Source organism: Centropristis striata, chromosome 16, assembly GCF_030273125.1.
Source record: "Centropristis striata isolate RG_2023a ecotype Rhode Island chromosome 16, C.striata_1.0, whole genome shotgun sequence".
Taxonomy (NCBI): domain Eukaryota; kingdom Metazoa; phylum Chordata; class Actinopteri; order Perciformes; family Serranidae; genus Centropristis; species Centropristis striata.
The window spans coordinates 7,648,844-7,672,942 of NC_081532.1; the positions used below are offsets into that span (position 1 = coordinate 7,648,844).

Sequence of the window (24,099 nt, forward strand, 5' to 3'; positions counted from 1 at the left end):
CTGTGATGATAATGTCATTATAATTAGAAATTTAAAACAAAAGAAATATGATGTGCAGAAATAGTCTCATATGAGGGTTATGCTATTATAATATATGATTAGATTGTTTTTAGATCCACTCATGCATTAATATGCAAGCAGGTTTTTACTGAGGTCGTAGGTTAGTGGAGATAATAAAACATGTATTTATTTAGGTCTGCAGCTAAGGGTTCTTTTTATGATTCTTTTCCCTGATAACCAATTTATTGTTTTGTTTATTTTTAAAAATCGCAGCTGTTAAAATGATTAAATTAAGCAAATCATCACAATCATCCAATCAAATGGCAAAAAAATGCTGTTTTTAAGATCTCCAAAAAGTCAAAGTCGTTGATATTAAATCACACCATGGATTTTTCTATTGTTTTCCCTCTCCAAGGTCTTGGTGTCTTAATGTTGCATATTTCAGGGGGTTCAGAGGTCAAAAATGGTTAAATTTGCACCAAATCAGTATATCAAATGTTCTCAACCACCAAATTGCTGTTCCAACTTATGAGATATAATTGAGCATACATAAGCTATGTTTTAAGCTCTAATACACTCTGAAACACATTGAAATGGTCTAGATCTGCCCCTGACTTTAATGAAAGCACTCTGTTCTTATTGGTTGTATTTGTGTGTGTTGTCTTCACTGACTGGAGTTTAGCCTCTATAGCTGATTAACCTTTATATTTACATGTGAGAAGCTTAAAGAGAGCTTAATGTGGAAAGAAAGAACATTTTAGTGTGTATAGTAGTTTTATTACTCCAAGTTTTGGGATTACAGTGGTAGTCTTTAGGGAACTTTCAGTTTCAACAAGCCTTTCTCTGAGACAACATGAAAAACCAAAACATCTAAAACATTTTCTATACAGAGAAACAAATGTCTGCTCAACATGAATGGGCTGTAGCTTTCTTTAAATTGATTCAAACCCATGTCTGAGAGCCAACTGTAATTTTCCCTCCTTCTTGTGAACGTTATATTGCAAAATCAATGCACTCTATTGAGATATTTTGTTGTTGTCCGACCAGAATCAGCACCATGTTAGCGAGGGACAAATTATTTAGGTTGATTTGTCAAAACTAAGCAATTTAGGCACTTATTAAGAAATTGGCAAAGGTTATAATGAAACTGCTACTGAAATAAATTTTACCAGCAAAATACTTTTTTAGTTTGATGCTTAACAGTCAAAGAAAGAGCAAAAATCTACCGATAGAACATTTTTTGAAATGTTAACATCACATACACGTTGTAAGCTAACCTTACCGAATATCAAACTAAAACCTAAATAGTCCAAGGAGGCCTCACACTGAGCATAAAGTGATATTACACAGCACTGAGAAGATACAGATGCTTGGTTTGCATTGCATAAAAACTATGCCATGTCCCCGCTGCTTGTGCTGTTGTTCAGCTCAGATATAATGGCAGACACAGTGTCTGTCTATGTGCATCTGTGAACCACAGTCAGTCGTACCTGCAGGTTCCCAAGTAGGTTTAACACACTAATCTATACTGGACAAACATTTAAAAGTGCTTTACATTAAGGTACCTTCAATACATTCACCTCTACATTATGAAGTCTTCTATAATACCACACAGGTAATGAGTGAGCTGCAGTTGATGAGTATTCCTTTGGCAAAAGTAAGATTTGCTTTTAGCAAAAGACATGGAGTGTGTTAGAGGAGTGTGGGGCTCGAGGACGATGACTTCTTTCTAAAATAAACAGTGTCGGGGAAAGAAAATCAACAGCTAATTGCACAATACAGAGGAATCACTCAAAATTGAAGAAAAAAAAACTTAAAGGGAAAGTTTGACATTTTGGACAATAAACATATTTGCTTTCTTAACGAGGACCCAAGAACAGGTCTCAAATAAAGGCTGGGGGGGAATTAACTAAGAATAATGTACATTTCCATATAATTTAAGGGTGCAGTATGTGATCTGGAGTCTCATTCCCAGGCTGTCAGATATTGACTTTGGACTGGTGACCCATGACGGAACATCGATCCAAATCACCAGTATTTGACGAGCAGGGAATAACACGCAACAATCAGCCATCTTTCTCCAAATTCACATACTACCTGTTACGAAACAAAGGTATTACTTCAACTGAAATCCTACAGGGCTTTTAATTTGAAACAGACAGAGGAAGTGAAATTTATCAGTGTTAACGACAAACTTTAAGCCGCCGATTAGCTTAGCTTAGCATAAAGACTGGAAACAGGAACAGCTAGCCTGACTCATTGTAAAACCACAACTTGTCATTTTTGCCCTCTATTTTTTTTTCTTACATATAAAACAAAGGAGATATCATGTGTTTATTAGTGAGATTTACAGATGCTGGTGGGTGGATTTTGTTACTTTTGATCAGGCTAGCTGTTTGTCAGCAGCCAGTTAGCTTAGCTTTGTGTAAAGACTGGAAACAAAAGGGAAAGGTCAAGCTATTTATTTATTTATTTAAAGGTGTGTGTGTAATCTGTACAGTGACTGCAGTTTAAAACACAACAAGTTGTGGTGTGCCAGACTATTTCCTGTTACTTTTGCAATTCGGTTTTTGTGCAGATTAAACAAATAACATGATCTTTGTTACTTAATGAGCTCTAGAGATGCTGGTAGGCTCAGTCAGTTTAATGCTCATGCTTTATGCTAAGCTTTATGCTAAGCTAAGCTAACAAGCTGCAGGCTCTCGTCACATGTCGATCCTCTCATGTAACTTTCAGAAAGAAAGCAAATTTCACAAAATGTCAACGTTTTCCTTTCAGTTAGTACTTCCATCTAAACAGTAGTTGTTTTTGTGCTATTAATAATTTTCTCACGTCTCACTTTGCAGCAAAACTCTTCAAACCTCAAGCCAATTTACCAGAAGGACAAAGTAAAGAAGAGAAGAGGTCGTGACTAAGAGCAGTGTGTATTCTTCTATCAGTGCCAGGTTATTGTTCAGAATCGCATTCACACAGTATTCAGTCTATTGCACATAAGACTTCTTCATTGAGTGCAGAGAGCCAGAGCTCAGGGGGGGCCGCTTAATTTAGTCTTCTTCAGGGTTAAGACGATGAGTCGACAACAGTCTCTGAAGTTCACAATCCCAAATTTCTTCATCATGGTTAGAAAATTAGATGAACCTCTTCCACTTCATTACAAGGCAGCTGCTTTTGTTGTTGTTTAAATATACTGTATATATTCTTGATTAAATGCGCCAGCCAAGGGGTTAAAACCAGACTCACCAAATAAAAATGATAGCAGAGGGTAAAAACTGGGCACTCGGACAGTAGGTCAAAGGAATACTTAATTTTGAAAAAGTCATCATTTGTATTTCATCACTTAACTCGTGTTACCTTGAATTCATGGAGAAAACTTGTTTTTTCGTGCATGCCTCCAAAGTGAACGAAGAATCCAAAAATTGAGGAAATCCTTATGATTTGAAGTAAACGGGCCAGGTTCAGCAATGCAATCTTACTATTTAAAACACTGCAGCATAAACAGTCTCATGCACGGACAAGTAGTATGCATGCTGATGTGTTTTAAATAGTATGATGCTGTTGTTAAACAAGGCGCTTTAACTTCAAATCATAAAGAAATGTCTTAGTTTTTTGTTCACTATCGTGGCGTGCAAAAAAAGACAAAGTCTTCTTCAGGAATTCAAGGTAACACAAATAATGATCACAATACAACTGCTCATTTTGGGGGTGATTTCTTTCCTTTAAAGATTAGAAGTAATGTCTAATTATTATATTATCAATTTTTTTCTCAAAAGTCTATAAAACATCAGCAGGATTTTTTTTTTCTTTTAAAAAGCTGAGTAAAGAAATATTCCCGTGGCAGCCTTGCCTCGAGACAATTTTTACATAAATAGAAAATTAAAAAAAGAACACGCAAAAGATTAAATAATCAGACAAATGCAACAGGTGTAAGCAGGAGCTTAAATTAAGACAGCAGAATAGAAGAAGTGTGCGGGGGGGAGGGGCGGGAGGAGGGGGGGGGGTTAAAAGCTGTTGGCACAGGGGAAAGGGAAAGATGGGGGGCGGGTTGTCCTCAGTGTTTCAGTCTCTTAGGTGCTGCTAGTAAGGGCCTTTTGTGTGTCCAAAGATGCCGATGGGGAAGTGTTTGACGTGTGAGGACCACTGTGCCGCCAGCTGGAAAAACTTGACGTCGTTCCACTCGACGCCGTCAATCAGCACTGCAGGAGAAGAGACGCAGCACAAACAGTTACACTTTCACTCCTGGAGTTAACGTTAGTGTCCAAACTGTTTATCATACACACATTTAAGATGTGTTTTTATTAGAGCAGCATGACTAATGTGTTGATTATCTTTTAATTAGGTGATTAGTAAAAGTGTCTAGCAGTATTAAAAAAAAATCCCAGAGTCTGAGGTGACATCTAAGAACTGCAGTCTAAAATCCAAAGATGTTTAATATTAAACATTGTACAATTATTGTACATTTTTTAATTGAATATATTTAAAAACTAATAAGCAAATACACATGCTAAGTATACTCGTGTGAGTGTGTTAGAGACACAGTAGTCGCATTACACAATGTAGAATAAAATTAGATACTCATGTTAGAAATATTCACATAGATATAAGACATATACCATCCAGAGTAAAAAAAAAAATCAGGATTCTGCTCAAAATGTAAATGCATCAAATTCAAAATGAGTGTATGCATTACAAAAATGTTACCAAGTTTGAGTTTAAGATATTGTGTCGTTGTACTGTGTTCAATTTTAATGCAGCTTGCTAAGAATTTGCAAATCATTACATTCTGTTTTAATTTTACTTTAATTTTACTTTTTTTGGAATTAGGGTTATAATATAAAAAAGTAATAGAGATAATAAGAGATTTTTTTAACCTGCCTTCAATTCTAATGTGTCTATTGGGTTTTTCAGTGATCAATGTCAACATATAATCAAACAAATATATTTCCGTATTTTAACTACAGACAGCACTCTACACTTGGCCAATTGCTGTAACAGGATCAAAATATAATCCCCATTTGGTCATAATCTGACAAATCAAAAGGTTTCCTCAGTTTTACTCCGTAAGAGTCAACTATTACTGACATCTGCAATTAATAATCAGGGAAGCTGCAGGCAAAACTGAACAGAAAAACATGTGAGCTCCCTCTGAGGATATCTGTGCTGTTTGGAGCATGTGAGGTCTGTGCAGAAAGGTACCTCTCAGCATGGTCTGCTGGTGCTTGGCAGTGCAGATGAGCCGGCTGATGCCCTCAATCACTTGACTCTTGGACTCCACCTCCTTGTCTTTGCTCTTTTTTGGCAGGAACATGACTGGCAGAAGGGAATAACAGGGATACATGCTGTGAGTAAATGAGGGATTCAGAATCTTTCTGGTCTTGGAGGATTAAATTTGGATAACAGTTGGCCTTTTGGTGCAACTTTCGAGGTCAGAGTGTTAAAGATTTGATCAGATCACATCCAGTCATGTGAATATCCTAATTCTTCCACACTTGAGCTCTAAAATAAAGCGGCTTTTAAACGTTACAGGTCATTTGGAGGTGAATTATTCCTTTGAGGCTCTGACTGCAATCAGAAATTAACACATCCAAAGAATCATGCATGCATCAATTCATCTGGACAACACTAGCGTGTCCAGCTTACCCTTCTTGTTCTTCTCCTTGGTCACCACAGTCATGGACATGGTGGGCTGGGTGCTCGGCTCAGCGCCCCCCAGTGGCAGCCGGCTGACCTGCAGCGAGCGGAAATTGCACTTCAGAGTGTTTTTGGAGGAGGAGTCCCGCTTCTCCATGTCTTTCTTCCTTTCTGTTGGAGCCACCCAGTAGTCCACCTGAAGCCCCATCAGCTCCGCCTGCCCTACAGAACTACAGACAACAGGTGGCTTTCAGAAGAATAAATCTTGTTTTAAAAGGAATAACTCACAGTTAGAGTTCAAGAAGTAATTAAAATATAAATGGAGTAGTCCTTTAACATGTGATTCTGTAAAAAAGGCAAAAAGTGTATTTCTTACAATATTAAGCAATTTCTCTAAAGAAAAAATATACTTACATATCATAATAGAAAAAAGTCACAATTATGCTAAAGATCTTCAACTTCAAGCTACAGAAAATCAATTAAAAAAAAGAAAAAATATATTATGAAGTATTTTTAATGTTATACCTGCTAAAAAAAAACCCTGCTTAAAACGTATAAAAGAGAGAAAAAAATATAAATTTCTTTTTTAAATTAAAATCTACTCCAAAGTAACATTTTTGCCTTATTTTGTTGGACTACCTCTTCACCAGTCATCATGCTATACCTGTAAGCACAGAAGCTGGTGGTGACGGAGGGAGAGGAGGGCGGTGTGGGCGAAGCCTCTTTGAGTGCAGGTGAGACTTGTGGGGGGGTGGAGGAGAGCAGCGACGAGCTCAGAGGTGCTGCATCATCAGAATCTCCTGGGGGAGGAAACACTCATCTTTTATTTTTTCCCTCCGAAAAGTTCTTTGAATTCCTTAATGCTTTAGTGCAAGTTAGTATCTAAATTGTGCAAAACAATTTTTTTAACTGTCAAGCATCCTTCTACAAACTTATAGCTTGCCTGATGTTGCAGATGTTTGCTCCACGAGGCCGACTTTCACCATCTGCAGGGTTCAAAACAAAGAGGAAAGGATCTTTATTTGCTGTCATTGTCAACTATGAGCAACTATGAACGCCAGCTGTATAAAAACAAAATGAACACACGGTGAATATTTTGGGCCAAATGAGAAATAAAGAGGCTACTTACCCCGATGAAAGGGATAAATTTCTGACAAGAGTCCTCATCAGGGCTGTGGAGAGGCAGCAGAGGCCAAAAGAGAGTTCAGGTGAACAGGTGGCAAGAAAATAATCAATGTGTCATGAGAAATGATGTGATGAAAAATCTAATTGAATCAAAAGGGACTGAGTCCTACAAGCATTTCCAAATGCTTGGCTATAAAAGATTATTTCCAAAAATCTACAGTTAGTACCATTAAATCTAGTAATTAGTAAGTTTTGATTATGCAAATTTCCATTGCATATAAAGTATGCAAAGCTATCACAAACCAAACAGATTCAACAGAGCATGCTACACTTGCTGCAGGGCTTTAAACCTCCACTAAAACAGATTCGGGTCCCGACTGCAGGCCACCTTACTGCAGCTGTAGAAGCAGAGAGCAAAACATGCAAGCTATCGGCCGATTTGAGGCCTCCAACAAAGCCATCCAGTTATTGCAGACACAGACTGGATCAACCAAACCAAAAGTCAGAAGGGCATTCAAAGGGAAAGCAAGTCCATCAGGGGAACAAGTAAACTACCGAGCCATAAAGAAGTGGATGAGAAGGAAGAGCACCAACCTAAATCCACAACTTCTCCGGTTCCATGCACTACCTGTGAGCGGTAGTGCATCACTACACTTACAAGCCTTCCATGAACTATTTTCCTGGCAGTGACCAGAAAAATAGCCTGTATGCTTCTACTTCTATGTTTTTATTTTGCTAAATGCAAAGGCGTTTGATGATGTGAAAGGTTGTTGCTCTTGCCTTGAAGAAACCTGCCATCGCCCCCCCAGGGAAGAAACAGAGAGACTACAGAGGAGGGGAGAGAGAGAGAGAAGACAGTCTACAGTAGGTCACAGTTTGCACATCAAGGCCACGTTTTGTTTTTCCCAACACAACACATCTCTGCTGTAATCGGTTTCAGAGCAGCCAGAGAGAGGAAGCCAGATGTCTGCCTGGTATGTGAGTGATTTATGTTCATCCAGCATCTTGCAGGAATGGATTATGACAGAACACATGACTTCTGTCTGATGTGTTTGTTCCATATATTAGTTAAAATATGTCTTCAATCGGTTAAAAGATGCACATGCATGTCAATCCATGTAGATGGACATAAAACTGTGGACACAACACATGCACTTTTCAGATAAAGGTCAAATCTAGTTTTGCATCGCAGTCAAAACTAGTTCCTAGGTCGGCATTAGTATATTTTTAATGTTTGTATTTCACATAGCATAATGTACGATAATGCTATCTTTATCTTGTGCATTTATGTATAATAAAAATAACTTTATTATAAGGGTGACCGGGTCCCTCTGCTGTCATCTCATGCAGGCAAAGTCAGGAACGTCTTTAAATTTCTTTTTAAAACAGATTATTATTATTATTATTATTATTTTAATTGTTATTAATTATCACATATATTATTATTATTATTATCATTATTATTATATATTATTATTTTATTTTTTTTTCACATATATATTTTACTTTTAATTCCTTTTTAAGTTGCTTGTTTTCCTTTATACTCTCCATGCCATATTTTTCTGCTATTTCTTAGCAAAACATTTTTGCAGAGTTAACATTTTCTATTAGCTTTAGCAAAGTCAAATAATCTGAACATTTCTTATACAGATCCATTCAAATTTAAACATATTTTTTCTCTTGTTTGTAGTTCTATTTATCAATCTAGAGGAATTATTTTCTTCCCCAAAACTACAGCCACAAATCAAACAACACATAACAGTTCCTCAGAAGAAAGCACACATCTACTCACAGCGGAGAAGGTAGAGATTAGTTCAATTCAATAATTAATGAATATCTTTCAGGAAATGAAATTATTTAACTAAGAATTTTATGTGAAAACAAATAGTTCCCTCGCTCAAAAATAGACAAAACTTTGCAACAATGAACAAAAAATATGTTTATAGACTTTAGTTTATATTTAAAGATTTTAACATAATGTTAAAAATCTAAATAAAATGACCCTTTAGCACTAACAACACCACAGTTGATAATTTGATGGTGACATTTGACTGCATTGAACCAATTATATAACTTAAATGTTGATCCTGGTGGTTGAGGTTCATGATAAAATTACAAAGAAGGTATTAATCAAACTCTGATGTTTTCATTTCACTGATTATGTGCAGGTTTTCTACTTCTAACTGGACAAATAACAGACAGACATGGATGGCCAGAAGCACGTGGAGATCATGGAGAGGAAACAGCAGGGAGGAAGGAACAGAAGAGGAGGGAACACAGAGCTGATTGGTCTCTTGCCACTTTATCAGCACATTTTACCCTTCAGTCAGTCCTCTGATATCTTATCAACAAGCACTGTTTGGAGGAGAAACTGAGGAATCTGATTTGTTTTTCTTTGTTGAAAAAATAATTTCATTAATGCCAGGAATAATACTCTTCTAAAAGAGAGCACACACACATCAGATTGAAACTAGAAACTCATCATTTATGTAGCAAAACATAAATTCAGAAAATGTGCACCAATCAACTGATTATCTGAGAGGTTGCCTGGGATTTATTCTTTGATTTTAATCTACTGAAATAATGTAAATAATTTAATTATTTATGTGACTATCCTTTATTCATTGTTGGGTGGAGACCTCTAGTGGTCATAGCAATTATGACGGGAGCGAAGGAGAAAGTCAAGTGACGTATAATACAAACACAGGACTTTGACCCAGAAAACATTAAAAGAACAGTAAAAGAAAAATCCTGTTTATTTTAACGTATGTAAGTAGGTTAGCTTACGTCAAGTACATAACATACTTAATTTACGCCACATATACTTAAAACAAATAAACACAGGTGTTTGACCGCTGTTTTGTTCTGCGTTAAAGTCAATTTTAAATTGTTGTAATTTACATACTTGCGTTAACTTACATAACATGCTTAATTTGCATCACATACATAAGTTAATTTATGTACGTAACTGAAGTTATTGAACAAAAATACTTACTTTAACCCAAACCATGCTCTGTTCCTAAACCTAACCAAGTAGTTTTGGGGCCTACGGCTAACAAAACTGTGTGTGTTTATGGTCATTTAGGCCTACAGTTGTTTAGGTATGTAGGGGTGCTAATTTAGGAAATACTCCTGTGTGTCATGTTTGAATCTAGGAACAAACGACATAATGTGGGGTTGATATATATAAACGTGCACAACATGATATATTAGATGCACCTCATTTGGACAAAAAGTTACAGTGTCTTGGCAGGGATAAGCAGGCACTAACTTTACTCCTTATTGCATCTCTTGTGTTTATGCTGATCAGAACTTCTAAATAAAAACTTGACCCAATTCAGCTTTAATTAGTTCAATAAATCTCATACTGCGTCTGTGTGCTTCTTTCCTTAACAACTCTGAGCTCTGGCCTGGAAAGTTTATGGCTCAAGCTGTTAATAGAAAAAAAAAACTTTTTAGGCAGCTGTTAAAGTGGCAAGCTCCAGAAGGTTCGAGGGGAAATGGCTCCAACACACAGAAAGCGCATGAATCACCAGGCTACGTGAGAAACAAACTCAATCGACCACAATACCTTACTGCAAAATCAAAATGAAAGCTCTTTTTCCTTCAAAGAAAGAAAAGAAAAAAATACAACAAAAAGATAAAGACATGTTATTCACACACGCACACACACACACAAAGTGATGGAAAGACGGTGAGGTTTAAAAGACAGACACCGCCACTCCCACACAAACACACAAATCCCACAACATTAGTGGAACTTTTACCTCCTTTTTGTTTTTCAAAAGGGGGTTGAAAACATTTAAACAATTGTGATTTACAATTTATTTGACATGGTAATCCAGATTATACGAACAATGCCGACAGAACACCACGCGTCATCCTCTGTAGACTTGTGGTCTATCGCTCTCTATTGACTCTGTACTAAAAGAAGGAGTCTCCTTGACAATTTTGCCAATTAGCAAAAAACTGAAAAATGGTCAAAAGCTGTTTTAAAAACCTGACAAACTGAGAAACGTAACTGTCAGGAGGACAAAAGTGGATATTAGCTAACATTAGCTTGCTAACACATAGCTACACTAACAGACAATTTGTCTTTTGCTGGTTGAGATAGAGTGCTTAAATAATCATATAAAATGTTTAAATCTGAAAGTTTTATTCTTTCTGTTTTTCCCGAATTCTGAACTATTTTACAAAAAATGCATTAAATGTATTTTTGAGAAACCAGCTAATGTACCGCATGGATTGTCCAAAGAGTTTTACAGAAAAGTTCAACCCCATTTTGAAAAACCGATTGCTCTGCATTAGAAGCATTTGTTAGCCAGACCACCAAACTTAAACACAACACATTTAAAGACCCACTCCTGTGAAATATTTTCATGAATGAAAAACATACCTCTTCTGTTTGTATGTGAGCATGGCCTCCGCGATGGGAAGCTGGTGAGCTCCGTTAGCTCCCACCATGTACTGAGTGACCCTTGACACCACGTCTGGGTTCTCCTGGGCTGCACAGGACACAGTAATTAATACCTTTTCTACTGCTTACCATACGCCTGTATTCAGTCAGAAACATTCATTAAGATGTTTATATTCATTCTTCATAATGACCAGTATTCCTGATTGTAGATGTTCTGTGAAGACTGCTGTAAACATTAAATAGAATGATTTCAGAGACAGTAAGACACAAGAGCCCACCAATAACAGGAGCCTCTGGCTTGTGAAACAGGTCCCTCCATGCAGCGTCTTGGAACAAACTGTTGTATCGATAGTCAATAGTGCCGAGATATTTGGAGACAGGATGTGCACCTAAACCCAACAAACACAAACAATCAGACAGCAAACAGTTTTAAAGGTGCAGTGTTACATCATTATAGGAGATTAAGCTTGATTTATGAAAAGCACTAATACCATAAGACGGGCTACCTGAAGTCTCCACAATTACCTATACCATTTTCAGTAATTAATTAATTTCAATTTGCAATACTTTAATCTGCAAATAATATAAATAAGATGCTTTTTTTGTCATTGCATGTAGAACATAACGACATTTGGTTTGGCAGCAATTTACTCCACTTAGCAGCATAAATAATTCAATTTAAATATAAAATATAAATAGGCATAGATGTATCAAGTATATATACAGCCATTACACTAATTATATTTGAATTATAGATTACCGATTTAATATTTTCAGATTATTTTACTATAGTTACAGGGTAATGTTGCAGTAACCCCATTTAGGTTAATAAGGGTGGACTACAGTTAAGAAACACCTCTCTTATGCCTCAAAGAATTATGGTAAAGCTGAATTAACAACACCTCGTTTCAACAAAACACAACACACAGTCATGCTTGCAGCGCTGTAACTCTGCATGCTTAGGTGCAGCTACGTTGAGCTCACATGTTCACAATCACAATAAACAGAGGGTGAGGCTGTTACTAACCTAAAGGGATGATAAGGAACCTCATGTAGCCGAGCCAGTCAGGGGTCTTATGGGAGAGGTGGTCCACAAAAAGCCTCAGAACAGCACTGAGGTAGTGCTGCGCTCCGGCCACCGCGATCTTTATGGGAATGGGCGTCTGCGAGTTACAGTTGCAACTAGTAAAGGAAGCAAAAAGAAGATCCCAATACGTTATGTGCTTTAAGTGGGACAGTGAACACATGATGGTAACAGAGAGTGAGAAATGCTCGACTTACAATCTTTGTATGCGGGAGACGATGGTGTTGAATGCAGCTTGGATGTCGGCCGTGGTGCAGGTGCAGACCACTGGTAGATGGTGGTTTTGCAGCATATCTGAAAGATACTGAGGGTGGAGGAGAAGAGGAAATAGATGAGTGGCAAAAACGAATTGATGAACTATATTATTAGAACAAGCTCAAGCTCCTTTCAGGCTTGTCCTGCTGCTGTTCCTCACCTGGCCCTGCCAGTCTGACGTGTTGATGAGGATGATGCTGTCAGGGAGGTGGTTATCAGACACCAGGATGTGGTTTAGTTGGTCATACACTGTTTTTCTTGGGATCTAGGCAGGTAAATAAGAAAATAAGATTAAAGGTTAAAATAAGGACCCATATTTTTGAGTTAGAACCAATAAAATATGCATGAAAAAATAGTCCCCTAGTGAATATTTAAGATTGGAGTTGTCAGTGATGAAAGAAGTACTCAGATCTTTTACTTGAATAAAAAGTATACATACTGTTACAAATTTCTGTTTTAAGTATTACAGGTGCATCTCAATAAATTAGAATATCATGGAAAAGTAAATTTCCAGTAGTTCAAGTCAAATAGCCCCAACCAAGTATTGAGTGCATATAGATGGACATACTTTTCAGAGGCCAACATTTCCATATTAAACATACTTTAAAAAATTAGTCTTTTTTTTGAGACACTGAATTTTAGGTCTTCATTAAATGTAAGCCATAATTATTATAATTAGAAGAAATTAAATAAATTGTGTCATGGATCTATAAAATTTGTTATTTCCACTTTTTGAATTGAATTACTGACATAAACAAACTTTTCTATGTTATTCTAATTTATTGCGATGCACATGTAGCATCAAAATGCAGCTCTCCCCTCCTACCTGTAGGTGGCAGCGTGTGTCCAGGGACCGCTCATTGTCCAGGCTGTTGGCCCTCTCGTTCTGCGGCCTGCTGGGCTGGCGCTCCTTCAGCGACGTGCTCCTGCCTCGCCTCCCTGCCAACTTCGGTTCCTGCCTGAAAACAAAAAAACAGCAGAGGAAGAGATGTGGAGGAGCGTCAGAAACAGAGACAGTGATGTCACGATCAACAACAGGAAATGCAAACCCTGATCTGTTGGTGCCGACTACGAAAAAACACATCCACACATTCTTCAGATTAAAAGACACTATTGAGACATCTGTCATGTTTATCTCTGTGATTTTTTATCATAAAGATTTCTGTCGGCTTGAAAAAAAACATCCTGCAGACGTATATTGATTATTGTTATTCATGTTTTTCTACCTGTTGGATGAAATGATTAGGGACTCTGTCTTGGTCATTTTGCCACTTGGTGGCAGTCTCTCGAGAAACGTGTCCATGTTGTCCATCTCCAGCTCTGTGGTCGGAGTCACCGCCTCCGGCTGCTCCTGAGGGGAAACACGAAGAGAGAAAAACAGCAGAAGGGTTTATATCTTAGGAGCTGACTGAGCATTTTTCTTTTTTTACACCATAAATATCTCAAAGGATTTAAGTTGTTATCCATTATGATTTGCTCCAGTTGTGTCTTTGTTGTGTTTTTGTTTATGACTTCAAATGTCATCAACAGCTGAAATGTTTGTCTCTTTGTCTCTTATGTTTTTATGTGAAGTTTGTTTTGTTTCAATTACATCAAAACACAGTAAATGACAAAAACAGTATATAAGCCCAAAAAAAGATAGTCACTAACAGTGAAAGAAGAGGAATGAACAAGAAAAATAATACATGAAAATGTCCACAAAGTGCATTGAAGTGTTTAGTTCGACTCAAACTAAAAACTTAAACTAACTTAAAAAATGTGCATTTCCTTCATTTTTTAAAAACATAGAATTGTTCATTTCACATGTTTTCACTGTAAATACTGACTTACAATAATAAGACTATTGATTCAGGCGACTTGGAGAGTTGATACTCACAAAGGAGACGTTATCAGACACACCGTCATCAGGAAATTTGGCCCCGGCGCACTTGGTTTTATCTGGGTCAATCTGGAATGAGATGGTGAGAAGAATAATAAACATTACCAGGTTTTCATGGCGCCCTGTTAACTTTTAGTTCACATGAAGCATTGTTTAATCCTGATGGATTCTTGGTTCACCAGAAGTCCTATGGTTTCATAAACAAACTTGTGATAACATTATAACTGGTTTAAACCAGCCGACTGATGGGAAAATCTGAGTTTTGTTGTTTTATACTTCAGCTGTTTCACTGTGTGATAATTGTAACCCAGCTTGTTTCTGTAAATGTAGAGGAATAGAGGGCTGAGGTGGGTATGTGATGAGGAAAAGAAGCAAAGTCTGATCTTATTTTAAATAATTTAAAGCTGCATGTTCAGAAAATGCAGAAGGAAAACGTCTGAAGTGATTTAGGACTGTTTTACACATTGTGTCATCATTCTCACCGGGCTCGGAGGCTCCCGGTGGCTCCGGATGCTGTGGATGCTGCCGATCTCTGTTTGAGAGCTGGAGAGGGAGAGACCCTCGAAATATGGCCTGAAACACAAGAAACAATCGACTGAGGAAAGAAAGCAGATCACATTTTCTCAACATTAGTATTGACCATTATTGACCGATATGAGGAGTCACCTCTGGGCCAGTGGGTCATCGCAGTATTTTAAGTACATTAAGTAAAGCACATTTTAATGAAAGTACATGTAGCACAGATAACAGTCAGAGATAGCATTCTAAATACTACCGCCACCGATCTCTGACTTTATGCTTTGATTTACATCTTATGTGGGTTTAATACCATCATTCTTTAGACTTGTCACCCTGCATTGCATATTACTGCAGTTGTGAAATGTCTTCTGGGAGGTCTCATATCTCCAGTGGAATGTTTGCTTTAGAAACTGGGGTGTTTACAAGGCAAAAAGTAAGAAATAAGAAAGAAACTATTGAATTGAATAATGCCAATACAAAAAAAAAAATTCACCATTAACGGAGCTTGACCAACATCGGGAACTAAACATGAGGCTCTGAGCCACTAATGCTTTGATTTTGATAATTCTTATACAATATGTGCCTATATGAATATATGCAGGTTTTTATATATATAATTAATGTCTTTACAATAGATTATTTACACAAATAATTGGCTACATACAACACATATAACAAGGCTAACATGTGTAGTAATGTAGCCTTTTGTTATTTCAGCCGTAGCCTTTATGACACTCTGCTGCAGGGTTTTAGCAACATCTAAGAACAAGAAAAAAAATGTAAAGGTCCCAAAAAGTGATATTTCCATGTGCTTAAGGTCTGGGTACTACACAAATACTGTGTCAGTGTCAAAAAAGTTATTTACTTCTACTAAGTGGTGGAAAAGGGATTCAGATTCCTTACTTAAGTTAAAGTACTAATACTTAATAACTTCACTACAAGTAAAAGTCCTGCATTCAAAACTTACTTGAGTGACAGTACAAAAATATCAGCAACAAAATGTACTTAAAGTATCAAGAGTAGAAGTAGACCCACTCAGATTGTTTTATATATTCCAAATATATTATTGGATTATAATCATTATTGATGCATTTATGTAAATGTTTTAATTTAGTAATGGTGTAGGGAACATTTTAACTACTTAATATACTGTTATGAGGTTTAATTTAAAAGAAAAAAATCTAATCATTTTAAATTAATGTTTTATGTTAAATCTCGACCTGAATGCAACTAAAGCTGTCAGCTAAATGTAGTGGAGTAGAAGTATAATGTTACAGAAAATAGAAATACTCAAGTGAAGTACACGTACCTCAAAATTGTACTTAAGTTCATTACTTGAGTAAATGTACTTTGTTACATTCCACCACTGTTTCTACTTATCCTCATCATTGGGTTAGCAGTACCTCTTTATAAGATAAACACACACACACTTTACTGCAGAGAAAACACTGACTTGAGTTTGGGTTTTGGTGTGCTGAGGACGCTGTCGTCATCATCCAGCTCGGGCCCGCTGTCACTCGGGTTCTCAAACTCCACGCTGTCCAGGTCCAGGTCCTCCTCCTCCACCTCAGGGGGCGGCTCTGCAGGGTCCTGCTCTGAGTCCAGCACCTTCAGACGTACAGACATTACAAGTTTAGTAGCTCAGAAGCTCCATGAGAGAAAACTAAAGGACAGAGACACTCACCTCATCTGAAACCCTGAACCGCTTCAAAAGAGCCACCACTCGCTGCTTAAAGTTCTGCTGCTACAACACAGGAGGACAAACACACAACCACAAGTCAGTCCGCGACCTAGTTATGATTTACTACAGTGCTCTCAGTAATCGAATATAGAGAAAACAGCTACAGCCGCTGAGCTGCTCCATTTTAGTCAGTTTACCGGCAGTAGATGCATTTGCAGTGTTGGCTGGGTATCGATTTCGCTGCGTGTGCTCATGTAAATCAATAATCAAGCAACATCATGCTTCATCTGCTTTCTGGGGCTTTCATCTCCTGCTTCTGCTCACTGAGCTTTAAAAACCCACGAGCAAAAACATATTTAAGCTGTCTCATTAAAGCACATTGAAAGATGATGAATAGCATCTGCAAATGAATCACCTGCAATACGAACTAAATGAGGCGTTAATTGGAAAAAAGGGGTTTTTATTTTAGAAGCACATTCAACTGCAGTACCTGAACAAAACAACTTGTCTTGGAGCTCCTTAGCAGCCGAGTTATTACAGCACATGACAATCACCTAATGGCATGGTTCAACATTTGTAACATTTGGAAATGTGTTTATTTGCTTCTTTTCTGAGAGTAAGATGTGAAGATCGATAACACTCATGTCTGTGTTTTTGCAGCTGATTAGCTTACTTCAGTATGCAGACTGAATATCTGCAGAAACAGCTAATCTGCACAACAAAATCCATATACCAGCACTTTTAAAGCTTCTAATTAACATGTTATATTCCTTTTTTCAAGTTTTTCAAGCGTAAATCTGACATGTTGTTGTTAAATAGAGCGAGATGTGTTTGAGACTATCTCATCATCACCGTGAGTTTACCACCATGAAACCAGATGTCACTGTGTTGGTATACTGTACAGACGCTGTCTTGCTGTTTTTTTCGCCTGTAGGTAGAGATCCTCAAACTAAACTCTACTATAGACGTTAAGAAGATGCATTGGGGCTCAATTGTTGCAGCCTATGTTGGGTATAATACACACGGTGAAGTGTTGTAGTGTGAAGTGTGAAGTATTTGTCAATGAAGTCAATGTTTGGTATAAACCAGATTTTTTTGTGCCTTTTGCAAAAGGTTCCCCCATTCTTTCAGCATATATTCATGTCTAACAACTTTTCCCCTGTTTATATTTATGATGTGTAAAGTTATGGTTAATTTTGCTGTTCATTTTATTATTTTATATCAATCGAAGCCATGTTCTCCCTGTGTCAGCGTGGGTTCTCACCAGGTACACTGGCTTCCTTTCGCAGTCTAAAAACATGCACTTAGGTTTAATTGGTGACTCTAAATTGCCCATAGGAGTGAATGAGAGCGTGACTGTCTGTCTCTATGTGTCAAGCCTGTGATAGGCTGGAGACCTGTCCAGGGTGTACCCCGCCTCTCGCCCAATGTCAGCTGGGATCGGCTCCAACCTCCCGCTACCCAAGCGCGGATAAGAGGTTAAGGATAATGAATGAATGAATAATCTTAGCCTTTTCTCTTACTCTGGTGATGGAGGGGGTCCTTACAATCGACCTCCTCTGCTTCTTTGGCTTTCTCACGTCGTACTCGTCATCCTCGAGATCCTGGAAACGACACACAATGGATAAGAGTGAAAATACAGCCTCACATAAAAAGAAAATGCATTATTACACTCGTATTTCTTGAACTTCTTAGTATATTCTGAAGTGCAAAAGAAGATGTTTTATTCCAACCGACTGCTTAATTATTCGCCGACTTGAGTTAAAATGATTTGCTTTGCCTCATGACCCGTTAAAGTCTGCTCTCATTAATGGTGTTTTGGCGGACTCACCTGTCCCTGCACGGCGTCGTCGCTGGCCTCCTGCTCTGAGGAGAAGCTCTCGTACTCTTCCTCTGAGTAGTTATCTAAAGCAGAGGACAAGCAATGATATTAAAGGCTTGAGGGAAGAAGACACCTCATACATATTTCAATGGCCCTTTTAAATTTGACTTGCAGCCAGACTCTAAATATAAATGATGTACACTACACACAGATCTGTATGCTACCTGAATTTAATCGCTATCTGCACGATTAGGGTGGGAAAAAAAACACCCTGAACCCTGTGATCTCTGCTCCGTTTAGCCCATCGAGCATATTAGGTGATTACGATGGCTTCCTGCCGTGTTAACCTCAGAACAGCATGGGTAATGAGAGGCAGAATGTACCAGAGCATTTGATCTTCTGTCCTCCCTGCAGGGCTGCCTCTTCGTGGTCTATTGGCTGACTGGACAGGGAAAAGATCCAGATCTCTGCCACCTTCCCCAGCATGTCTTTCTGGTTGCTGCAGAGAGGCAGGACCTGTCCTCCCTCTGTCGGGTGCTGCATCACCTGGGAGCGGAGAAAGGAAGGAGAGCAGGGGAAGAACATGAGAGAGGAGAGGAAATGTAGTGAGAGGAATATTTCTCACCAGTCAGAAAGAGTAATCTGAGCTAATTTCTCAGTTCATTTGAATGGTTAACTTTTGTTAAACAATGCATTATGTTGAAATTAAATGCTTGAAGTGATTTATTTGATTACATTTTTAGCCCATTTCCTATTTTTCCTTGTTTTAATTTCTAGAATTGGTTGATAATGTAATACACTGCATTGATAATGTAGAATAATGTTACATTTTCTTTAAAAAGTTATGTTTAAAAGCAGCCCAATATGACTGGAGTCATATTGGTACAAAATTGCCACATAATCCATATAAAAAGGATCTTTTTAATTCCAGCTCCAAAATTCACTTTACCTGCACCCGTATTGACAATCTGCACATTTTTTTCCCTCTAAATCGGTATCTGTATCAAATGCAAAAATCCCATATCAGTCGGATTCAAGATAATCCACAGATCTTATTGTGAGCAGTTTCATGTATTGACTTTCTTCCTAGTTAAGTTCCTACATGATTCCTTACATAGTAGCCATTTCACTGTATTGGGAGCATTTTTTGAAACTCAATCTCACTGTTTAAAATGACCTGCTGTGACCTCTAGGATAGTTACATGCAACTTTAGAACCACAAACTAGACACCTGGAGCATTCATATATGGACAATAAGTGGGTTTCTCGGCAGTTTACAGAAAGAGAAGTGCTCACCACCCCATTGCCAAAAAATGTCAAAAGATTTGATAACAAATCACAGCAGGGATTATTCTATGGTGTTTCTCAAGGTTTGGTATCTAAATGTGGAGGGATCTTTAACAATTCTTGAGTGGCAAAAATTACCTAAATTTACCACCGAATATATGTAATAAATGGTGTCAATCCAAAAATTAACTGAGCATGAGAATGGTTTTTATATACTCGTAGCATAATGTTCTCACATCTTATACACTTTCACAACTTATTTTAACTACTTAATTAAATTTTCTTCTGAATTATGACAAGGGAAACTGAACAAACAGTGCTTTCAGATGATGTATACCACTTCTATGTGGTATCTACTATTGACCTTTATCCACCCTCTAAAGAGAAAAAGGGGACAGAATGATCAGGGGTTTAAAAAATGCATATTTATTATAACCTTTTTTTATTATTGAGATTTGTTTCAGTATGGAGGTGGTTCTCTACAGGCTTGTTTAATTACCTTATCTACACAAACCCACACATTCACAGCTGTGAGCTGCTCGGTTAAACCACCCACTGTTTTCTGCTGTTTGAGGCTCTACTGAAGCAGCTGAGTGTTTTGCTCAACAGTTCCTGAGCAGTATAAGTGAGAGGCAGAGTGTCATTCATTCTGGACATATTTGACAGAGATTCAAGCTCTCATCTCATCACAAACCCAGGTCACTTCAGGACAGCACCGCCCCAAAATCTGGACGAGTCTCTCTCTTGTATTGCAGTCCAGTGAGATCATGTCCGCCCTGTAGCTGTTTACACTGTATCTTGTGTGGTATGTTGTGTTAGAGCCTCTTTGTATCCTCAAGTTGAAAAAGTGAGAACCATTTCTTTTTTTGTGATAAAGTACAGCTCTGTGGGGTTTTTTTTTTAAATTCACAGGCGCCAAAATGTTTTCTTTTTCTGCCCTCAGCTGGTGAGATGTGACCCTAATAAGCTCCACTGAGCTTTGTGAGCCATGAGGGAACTCCTTAGTGTTTCAGCATCATCTGCACTGAAAAATATTCATTTGAAGGAAGTCTCTTATTCATTATTATTGCTGCTTTTCTTCTACACAAGGAACAATTTCACAAATACAAGCGATGAAGACTTCATTTCTTTAGGGTTAATTTTAACAAAGCGTGTTTTTACTGTTAAAAAGTTAAATTATTTGAAGTGTTGAAGTTTTATTTGAGACTAATCATAGTGCAAAAGGACTTAAGACGGCTTTTCAAAGAGCCAGGAGTTATAATACATGAGGCACCACCAACTCCCATCTGAAAACGAGGAGGACAATGTCTTTTAGTACATAACACCCTGCAGCTCCAACATCCAACATTTTCTCATTATATTTTCACACGGCAGTTCTGAAACTAACAGGCAGTTAGAGCCGATGCACCTTTGTGCTCCTGCCCTGAGACTTCAAGAGACAACAAAAAAGTGCAACAGTAGAAAGTAAGCTGCAGCCTTGCTGTCTTATACATACCTCATACAATTATAAAAGACACCCACCATTAACTTTAACATTGTTCAAAGGTAGTCAGACTGTACCTCGGCCATATCAATAGATCCCACTGCGAGAGTCTTGTAGCCCAAGATAGTTCGGTTCTTGTACCTCTTCCGTCTTTGCAGCATGATCTGCAGCTTGTTTCCTTCTCGTTTTAAGAAGTGAGGGTACTGGAGGGAGAGGAAACCGGGAAAAGAGAGGAAAAATCAGAAATGACTCACTTAATTTAATGATAGCTTTAAGTAGCAGGCTGGTAATATTCTATATTTTTTCAACAAATCCCATAAAAAGACAAAATCCAGTATAAATTGAGCCTTTTATAAGTAGTTTGCTGTGCAATAGAGCAGACAATCATTCCCAACCTGTGTTACCCCAGAGGGTACTTGGAAGGATTGTAGAGCAGCTCAAGTAATTTGAAGAAAAATGAATAATTAAATAAATATGAACAAAAGATTATAGCCACATATTAAATTGAAACTGTAACACCTGAACACATGATGTCATGTTGCAGTTATGTAAGATTTTGAGGGGAAAAACAGTTAAAAATCTAGCTAAAATTAGCTGTTTATTAAACATAAGTAACATAATAAGTAAAAGTAATGGGTAAACGGTTAAAATAGTTAGCTAAAAGTAATGGGCAAATAATGTACATTAGCAAGTTAAAAGGAATAGAAAAACAGTTGAAATAGTAAGCTATCGTTAAGAGTAATAGATAAACAGCTAAAAAAAGTTATCTAACAGGCTAACAGCTAAGCTAATTGCAATTGGTTAACGTTAGCTAAAGGTAATCAATAAACCGTTTAAATAGTTAAATATATTTAAACGATAGAAGCCATGGATAAATAGCTTACATAGATAAGTTAGCTAAAAAAATAATGGTTCAACGATTGAAATTTGTTTAAAAAACTGACTTAAAGTAATAGATATAGGGTTTTGAAATAGTTTACGTTAGCTAAAAGTAACGACGTTAATTAACGTTAGCTCACTGATAGTTAGCGTTTAGGAGATAAACAGGGTTATCATTCAGTTTACCTACAAGAAGTCGCATTAGTAGTTAAGTTAAGTAACGTTAGCGACCAAAACAATTTAAATATATAACGTTACAGTTCAATTCTGTAAAAAACAACAACAATATTCTCCTTTTATATAATGAACTGTGTTATATGTTACATACTGAAGATATTTTGTGATCACATGCTCAATTATAACAAACGCATTAGCAGTGGTGGAAGGAGTATTAGGATCCCTTACTTAAGTAAAAGTATGAATAAAACACTGTGAAATTACTCCACTACAAGTAAAAGTCCTGCATTCAAAACTTACTGAAGTAAAAGTACAAAAGTATCAGCACCAAAATGTACTTAAAGTATCAAAAGTAAAAATACTCGTTATGCAGAGTGGACACACTCAGATTGTTTTATATGTTCTAAATATATTATAAGATTATTTATATTGATGCATTTATATAAGTAGCATTTTAATGTTGTCCAGATATGACTAATGTTAACTACTTAATACAATGTTATGTTTTATAAATGTGTAATCATATTAAATATATGGTATTTTTTCATGTTGAATCTGTAAAGTAACTAAAGCTGTCAACTAAATGTAGTGGAGTAAAAAGTACAATATTTGCTTCTAAATGTAGTGGAGTAGAAGTATAAAGTTACATAAAATGAAAATACTCAAGTAAAGTACAAGTACCTCAAAATTGTACTTAAGTACAGTACTTGAGTAAATGTACTTAGTTACTCCCCACCACTGCGCATTAGTGAGCTAACGTTACACATTCCTTCATTTATAGCTAAAACTATAGATGAACACGGGTATTGTTATTTTAGGTTTATCCCATATTTTCCCATCCTGCTGCTGTAAATACTCACCGGAGTACCAAAGCTGAAGGTCAAAACAGTCCCCATTAAACAAAATAAATAAAAACAAGTTCTTCTAGTACTTCTCTTATACATTACATATTCAGGGACTAAATGAGGAGAGTGAATTACCTATGAAAAATTAAAAACTGAGGGTTTTTTTCTTTATTTTGATTTGACTAACAGTAATCTGGCAACATAAGCAAACAGCCCCACATGTCTGTCATAATATTTTGATTTAAATGCAGCTAATGCTAATTATGTGAGATTACCATAGAAATAGAATGGGAGAGCAATGAGGGAAGGACTAACAAATTGTTGGTTTGGGTCTTTTCAGAGCATTTGTTGACAATTATGAAAATATAGATTATTACCAGCCTCCTCTTTTAACACTCTGATGATGCATCTCTTTTGTGCATGCACAAAGGACAGACAGTATTTCAGAAATAAACAAAAGAGAGCTTTATATTTCATTATCATACATTGAGTTCAAACTGTAGCCATGGCAACAAGTGTAATAAAAGCTCCCACACTTACACACACTGAATATGTCGCTCCAATGAGGGGAAAAAACAGCAGACATATCGGCTTAAAATAATGAATAAGTGGTTTATTTTTTACCTGCAGTGAGAAGGTGAGAGCCAGATCAGTCTCCACAGACCCACTGGGTGGCAGCACTATCTCATGGGACCTTAAAATCCTTTTGGAGCCCTAAAAAAAGAAAAGGTGTTTGATTTAGTGGGAGTTTCAACCCTGGATGTATTGGGCATCTTTGCTGTTGTTTTTTCACACTGCAGCAAAGTTGTTTTTGTTATTTATGTTTATGTGTGAGAACATTTAATGTAAATCTAATGTGACTTCACAGTGATTTTACAAAGCAAAACAAACTATTTTACAGTACATTTGATGCATTTTTCCTATTTTCTGTTCAGCAGCTGGTTATGGTTGCACAAACATAACCATAACAAAAAAATAAAACCTTTTATGATGTTCAGCATATTGGATAGAATCTCAA

At 37.1% G+C, this 24,099-nt stretch overlaps 1 protein-coding gene and 1 long non-coding RNA gene across 4 annotated transcripts in view; one reads left to right on the top strand and one right to left on the bottom strand.

Moving 5' to 3' along the window:
• Positions 1-755: 755 nt before the first annotated feature.
• Positions 756-24,099, bottom strand: part of pacs2 (phosphofurin acidic cluster sorting protein 2) — an 84,062-nt gene continuing 60,718 nt past the window's right edge. The window contains exons 3-26 of one of the 3 annotated variants that reach the window (XM_059352958.1): positions 23,706-23,795; positions 21,258-21,383; positions 18,794-18,956; positions 18,420-18,493; positions 18,112-18,192; positions 16,592-16,651; positions 16,361-16,515; positions 14,871-14,961; positions 14,386-14,457; positions 13,736-13,860; positions 13,336-13,468; positions 12,670-12,774; positions 12,452-12,558; positions 12,198-12,352; positions 11,449-11,559; positions 11,150-11,258; positions 10,325-10,357; positions 7,534-7,578; positions 6,758-6,800; positions 6,572-6,614; positions 6,293-6,428; positions 5,638-5,858; positions 5,194-5,307; positions 756-4,193 (exon numbers count right to left, since the gene is read on the bottom strand). In XM_059352958.1, coding sequence (XP_059208941.1) covers positions 4,075-4,193; positions 5,194-5,307; positions 5,638-5,858; positions 6,293-6,428; positions 6,572-6,614; positions 6,758-6,800; positions 7,534-7,578; positions 10,325-10,357; positions 11,150-11,258; positions 11,449-11,559; positions 12,198-12,352; positions 12,452-12,558; positions 12,670-12,774; positions 13,336-13,468; positions 13,736-13,860; positions 14,386-14,457; positions 14,871-14,961; positions 16,361-16,515; positions 16,592-16,651; positions 18,112-18,192; positions 18,420-18,493; positions 18,794-18,956; positions 21,258-21,383; positions 23,706-23,795 — 2,511 coding nt within the window. In that variant the 3' untranslated portion in view covers positions 756-4,074. The remainder of the gene's footprint in view (positions 4,194-5,193; positions 5,308-5,637; positions 5,859-6,292; positions 6,429-6,571; positions 6,615-6,757; positions 6,801-7,533; positions 7,579-10,324; positions 10,358-11,149; positions 11,259-11,448; positions 11,560-12,197; positions 12,353-12,451; positions 12,559-12,669; positions 12,775-13,335; positions 13,469-13,735; positions 13,861-14,385; positions 14,458-14,870; positions 14,962-16,360; positions 16,516-16,591; positions 16,652-18,111; positions 18,193-18,419; positions 18,494-18,793; positions 18,957-21,257; positions 21,384-23,705; positions 23,796-24,099) is intronic. The other 2 variants (XM_059352959.1, XM_059352960.1) reach the window with 2 other exon arrangements.
• LOC131988029 (uncharacterized) lies at positions 5,255-9,026 on the top strand. Its single transcript, XR_009395849.1, has 3 exons — positions 5,255-5,338; positions 5,668-5,871; positions 8,922-9,026. It is a non-coding gene; the product is annotated as an uncharacterized LOC131988029 (long non-coding RNA).